We start from the raw sequence: 6,326 nt of genomic DNA, 5'->3' as shown, positions 1-6,326 counted from the left end.
GCATTTTTTAAAAAAATACATTTTTATTGATTTCAGAGAGGAAGGGAGAGGCAGAGAGATAGAAACATCAGTGATGAGAGAGAATCATCGATTGTCTGCCTCCTGCACGCCCCTCACTGGGGATTGAGCCCGCAACCCAGCCATGTGCCCTTGACCAAAATTGAACCCGGGACCCTTCAGTTTGCAGGCCAATGCTCTCTATCCACTAAGTCAAACCAGCTAGGGCCAACCTTGGCATCTTATTAAATATTCTATACCATTGAAATTGCATCTCCACAATAAAAATCAACAATTTCTAAATGCTAAAAAACAAAATTGCATCTCCACACCCCACATACTTTACATGAAGTTTTAAAAGCAAAAGATAGACTCTTTATGCCTTCTTTTTTCTTTTATTTTCTATAATTTATATACATACCTATTAGCCTCCTAATGGTTGGGATACCATATGATCTTTGTGTTTGCACTTAGGGCTATTAGAATTATTTTCTTTTTAAAATCATTTCAATTCTTTTTCCTTTCTTTCCTCCTCCTTTTTGCTTCTTGCCTAATTTTTGGTAAAGACACATTATTTCACTACTCAGCTACATTTCACTCTATTCTAGAATCCCACTTTTTGTGTTGTGTTTTTCCCCCCCAGTTATACCATTCTCCCTTTAAAAACTCCACACCTGTTCATTATAGAGCATCTCTTCTTGTCTTGCTGTCTTTGTTCATTCAGCAGGCCTTTTATGCAAACAGTGTGCTGGTGACTGTGCCAGGCAATGGATATACCAAGATAAACAGTACCTAGTTTTTATTTTCATAAAGCTTACAAGTCGTGGGGCCAGCTGTTCACTGCTCAGATTGCTACATTCCCCCAGTCTTGTCTATATGTGTTTTCTTCGCAAGGATTTACTTACGCTTTTTACTAGCCGACATTCCAGTGCTTATTTTTAAAAGATTTCAGAATTTTGTCCACTATAGATACACTTCACACATATCCCATTGAAGTAGCTCAGCCATGCCTTCCCCCTGCCGTCTGAAAGTATAGATGACAGTGATCCTAAGACAGCATATGATTTATGAATATTAGATACCATTGCATCCATCCATTTCTCCCAATAGCCTCTACAACTATTAAGTATACAGATCTGTATGCATGCATATAAGCCTAACCAATGGACATAAGACACTGGGGAATAGGGGAGGCTAGGGGACTGTCTAGGGCGGGGAAAAAAATGGACACATATGTAATACCCTTTGTAATAAAAAATAAAATTTGAAAAAAAAAACTGTGAAAGAAGATGGGACAAATGAGTTGATTCAATATCAAGATAGAGCAAAATGTGAAGAAAAAAATAAATTCAAAGTGGACAGATCCTTTAAAAAAAAAAAAGTATACAGATCATTTTCTAATAAAGTCAGCCCTCTGTATCAGCAAGTTCTGCATCAACAGTCTACAGTTGGTTGAAATTCACGGATGTAGAACATGCTGATAGGGAGGGCCAACTAAACAACTTGTGCATCCAATCTGTGAGGGTTCCTGGAACTTAATCCTTTGTGGGTATCAAGGAACAACTGTGATTATAATAGTCTAAATTATATCTTTCTTGTTTTTATTTTTAGCACAAAAGTTAGGACTCATGAGATGCAACCCCTTTGTTTGTTAAACTTAAAAGTTGATATGACTCATGAAAACTGTGTAAACCTTTTTTTCTTTTAGCATATTAAGTCTTCCACATCAAGCATCTCCAGTGTCCCGAACCCCAAGCCTCCCTGCTGTAGACACAAGCTATATTAACCCATCTCTTATCCAAGACTACAGGCATTCTTTCCACATGACACCCATGCCTTATGACTTACAAGGTGAGTCACCGATTGTTCTGTATTGTCACAGCATTATGGATGACTTTGATTTATATAGTCTTCTTCTGGGTGAATCTGAGGAAGAATTGAAAGATTGGGAAAACAGGATTGGGCCTATGGAACTGGTCATAAATAAATACAAATCCAGTTTCTTGTTTGTACTTTCATCAATAGCCAGTGTTTTACTACCAGTGATAACACTTATGCAAAGTAGGTTATGTGGACTTCAAAGTAGTCTACAAGTTGTTTTGGGGTGATTTCGTATATGCTGATTTGAATTTTGATACTTAGAATATTATTTTTTGTTCCCTGAATCCAGTTATGAGGCAAGAGGCATTATGGGTAACTATTTTGTATTATCTTTTAACAGTGCAGAATTGAAATATTACAAGATTTTAATTTTTGTTCCAGTAAAACTGATTCTTCTTTCTTTATTTTTTTAATTAATCCTCACCCGAGGCTATTTTTCCATTGATTTTTAAGAGAGAGTGGAAGGGAGGAGGAGAGACACATCGATGTGAGAGAGAGACATCGATTGGTTACCTCCTGCACACACCCCAACCGGGGCCAGGGATCAAGCCTGCAACCGAGGCACATGCCCTTGACTGGATGGAACCTAGGGCAGTTCAGTCCTTAGGCCGATGCTCTATCCCTGAGAAGAATCAGAGCTGATTCTTCTTTTTTAAAGTAGTTTGAAATGTCATTATACCTATTTGTATAATGTATTTTGAGTTAATAATCCTTACATTACCAAAAAGAATTATTAAGTTCTCATATATCTCTATAATTTAATAACTTGTATATTATCCATATAATCTAAGAACATTTTTCTTTTTTATTACAAAAAGACATATAGGCTCATTGTAGAAAATTTACCACAAAATGCAAAGTGGAAGTTTCCCTCCACACTTCCCCAGCAGAAATCTCAGGCCACTGGCAAGGATTCTTGGGAGCTGAGGTAGTTGATTGGCTTCTTAGTAACTCTAATGAAAAAAACCTATTTCAGCTCCATCCAATAGAACTTCCTGCAATGAGGAAAATGTTGTGATCTACCAGCTAATATAGTAGCTACTAGCCACATGGTTATAGAGCATTTGGAAGGCTAGTGTGACTGAAGAACTAAAGTTTTTGTTTTATTTAATAGTAGTAAATTAAAATAGCCATATCATGTTATTAGCTGCTACTCTGTTGGACATTGCAGCCCTATTTTTCACTTAGCCCACTGCAGGTCTTCATAATCCCTTCAAGTGTAGTCAGCAGGTGGGTCCCTACCGACTACACTGTCATATTTGAATCTATCTTTGCTTGCACTTTTCCCCAAGTCAGATGTCATACAAGGCATCTTACTCACAGTGGTTTACTTGCTCTTCTTTGTATTACACACTGGGCAACAGAGACAAGAATGCAAATTGCAGCGGGTGGCCTTGCGATGACTCCCTGGCAGCCAGGCATCAGAGCTGGTGCTCTGTAGTAGCTACCACCCCAATAACCAGTCCCCCCTCAGAGTTTCCCCCCAGGCCAATGGAGACTGAGTCAGAATCTGTTGCAGATAGTGGCAAGTGAGCAAACTTAAGAAAGAAAGAAAATGTGTGCTACAACTTGCTTAACTTTTTTAACTTCAAACTTTATCATTCACAAAAATGAGGGCAACAGTAATTACATATCTCATGAGGTGCTTGTGAGGAGTAAATTAGAGTAGCTTGAAAAGTTACCAGAGAGGAGTCGATGAGAACATTTGGTGAAAGGTGCTATGTCAGTTCAGGACTAGGTGTGACAGGGCAGCAGTGGTCCAAGCCCCACAAGTGGAGTCACAGGGAGGGCAAATAATTCCTAAATTGGACTTTAGGCGTAGTAATCTAGAGAAGGGAGGGATGTAAAACATTTAGCTCAACTCTTCATGTTTAAAGGAAATTCTAAATAAATTAGAAGTAGCATGTGTTTATTTTGGGGCATTTGGGAGACATTTTTTCCCAAAAAATTAAAATAATTTTTTTTCTCTCTCACAGGATTAGATTTATTTCCTTTCTTATCAGGAGAGAGTCAGGTATGTAATATGGAAAAAAAAATGCTATGTTTTAATATTGAAACGTATAATGTGTAGCCAAGAGAAAGAAAATAAGTTTCCTTAGAAAATTCAGGGTAGTCATACCTGTTACTATATTGTTAAGGTTTTAATTAAGAATTTAAATCAGAACCCATTGTCAGCTGTGCCTGAGCCTGAGCACATAGAAAGGACAGCCTCTAGTTGTTGGTTTCCAGTTCTATTTTAGAAAGAAACGGGAGTGAATCGTATTGATTGATACATTTTTTTTAATCCTCACCCGAGGACATGTGTATTGATTTGAGAGAGAGAGGAAGGTGGGGAGAGAGAGGGAAACAGCAACGTGACAGAGAAACATTGAATGTTTGACTCCCGTACATGCCTAGAGCGGGCACCAGACCCACAACCAAGGTATGGGCCTGACCGAGAATTGAACCGGTAACCGTTGGGCGTACAGGACGACGCTCCAGCCATTTGAGCCACTGGCCTGGGCTTTACTGATAAGTTCTTGGCCAAATATCTCCGTAGGAGAAATAGAGTAGACTCTCCTTTTCTGCTACTTCTGAGCATGTGCCAGTTTGGAAATATAATTTTAAAAATTGCTTTCAATACAAATTAAAACAAAAACAATTTTTTTTCTGTTTCAGATACAAAAATGTCTCAGGATCAATGATCTGATCATTTCATAAGGCCATTTGATTTTACAAAATACTTTGTGGGGGTTTTTTTCTTGTTTTTTTGTTTTGTGTCTAAAGTTTTACATATGTCTCCTTTTTCCCCAATTGAGCCCTCCCCTTCCCCACCATTTCCACCCCGGGCAAGCCCCCACTGCCCCAGTGTGATTTTGCAAAATGTTTTCATAAATACTTCAAAAAAACCGATCCTCAGAATATATTAAAGTTAGGACTTTGTTCTGCTGAGAGGAAGCTTATGAATTTATAAGTATAATTAACATTTGTTTTGTCTTTTTTCCCCCTCCCTAGCATTATAACACGTCCCTCCTGGCCGCTGCAGCAGCAGCAGTTTCGGATGATCAAGACCTCTTACACTCTTCTCGGTTTTTTCCATATACCTCCTCCCAGATGTTTCTTGATCATTTGAGTGCAGGAGGCAGTACTTCTCTGCCAACCACCAATGGAAGCAGTAGTGGCAGTAACAGCAGCCTCGTGTCCTCCAACAGCCTGAGGGAGAGCCATAGCCACACGGTCACAAACAGGAGCAGCACGGACACAGCGTCCATCTTTGGCATCATACCAGACATTATTTCATTGGACTGATTTCCTTGCCCCTGCTGCTCTCATCCCCACCCCAGATTAAGTGAACTTGGCAGAAAGAAGAGAACTTTGTGCTATGTTTTACCTAATTCTGTTTAGAAAAGTACACAAGCGTGTGTTTTTTTTCCTTTTTTTAGGGAAAAAAATTAAAAGAAATGTACAGAGAACAAAACTATATTTTCAGTTTTACTTTTGTATATAAATCTAAGACTGCCTGTCTGATATAACACTTGTAAAAATAAACCAAAAAAAGGAAAAGAAAAGGAAAAAAAGAAAAAAATAACAAGTACCCACAAAACACCTTCAGTTCAATTTTCTGGATTCTGAAGATTTTTTTTTTTTCACCATTTGTCCTATGGTTTTGGTGTTATTTTACTTCAATGGCATTATTTTATTTGCAATAACAAAAGGAATTGCATGTATGAAGTTTTAAATTGTGGGCTTTTCTTTGTTGTGGGGTGGGAGCTGGGGCATAGTTTAATTTCCATTTTCTAAAAATGACAGACTTGAGTTTTGTTTGTGTGTGCACATTGTATCCAGCCTTAAGTTATAAATCTCATCTGTCCCACTGCATTCCCTGTGTATTTTCAGGACTAGCTCATGGGGGTGTGTGTCTGGTGTGTGTGTGTCTGCATTTTTCTGTCATTGCTGTCCCTTCTCTTCCCGAGTTTGCATTCAGTTGATAATCAGTCGCCTGCTTCTTTCAAAGTGCTTTGAAGTGTTTGAACTCACGTAGGAGCACCTTTATTGACTATTCCGATTGCATGTTCTCCATCACAGATTCTCCCTTATCTGCTCGATACCCCCGAGAATATGTTTTTAGAGATTGGAGAAAAGCTGTCTGGGTAAGGAGTAGGCTTGGCAGACCTGTGAATAATACGCTTTAGTCTAGCTCTTTATTCTAAATTTGGGTCACCAGCACTAGGCACTTAAACCAAGTCTGAGAATACCTGCCTCTTTAGCCACAGGGTAACAAGACTTCTTGTGAGACCTTCATACCAAAGCAGGAAGTAAAAATAGCTTAGAAAGCCCTGTTGGGTGTCTTGTGCAGCTGACAGAGATAAGCTTGCATCACCTCCCCCCAGAAAAAGAAGAAAGTCAATTACCCTAAAAGTATATTCTCTTCAGACAATACAATGCACCATACGTGTCAATCTGTAGAA

The 6,326-nt window shown here is 38.7% G+C and overlaps 1 protein-coding gene across 4 annotated transcripts in view; it reads left to right on the top strand.

Annotated features, from left to right (window-relative positions):
- The window catches only part of PIAS1 (protein inhibitor of activated STAT 1), a 101,016-nt gene extending 95,619 nt beyond the window's left edge, over window positions 1-5,397 (top strand). For 3 of the 4 annotated variants that reach the window (XM_015560446.1, XM_015560447.1, XM_006758393.2), the window contains 3 exons: window positions 1,706-1,848; window positions 3,855-3,892; window positions 4,873-5,397. In XM_015560446.1, the coding sequence (XP_015415932.1) occupies window positions 1,706-1,848; window positions 3,855-3,892; window positions 4,873-5,166 (475 nt within the window). In that variant the 3' untranslated portion in view covers window positions 5,167-5,397. The remainder of the gene's footprint in view (window positions 1-1,705; window positions 1,849-3,854; window positions 3,893-4,872) is intronic. The other variant, XM_015560448.1, reaches the window with a different exon arrangement.
- The last annotated feature ends 929 nt before the right edge of the window (window positions 5,398-6,326 follow it).

The sequence above is a fragment of the Myotis davidii genome, unplaced genomic scaffold, assembly GCF_000327345.1.
Source record: "Myotis davidii unplaced genomic scaffold, ASM32734v1 scaffold673, whole genome shotgun sequence".
Lineage (NCBI taxonomy): Eukaryota > Metazoa > Chordata > Mammalia > Chiroptera > Vespertilionidae > Myotis > Myotis davidii.
This window is presented reverse-complemented; position numbering and strand designations above follow the sequence as displayed.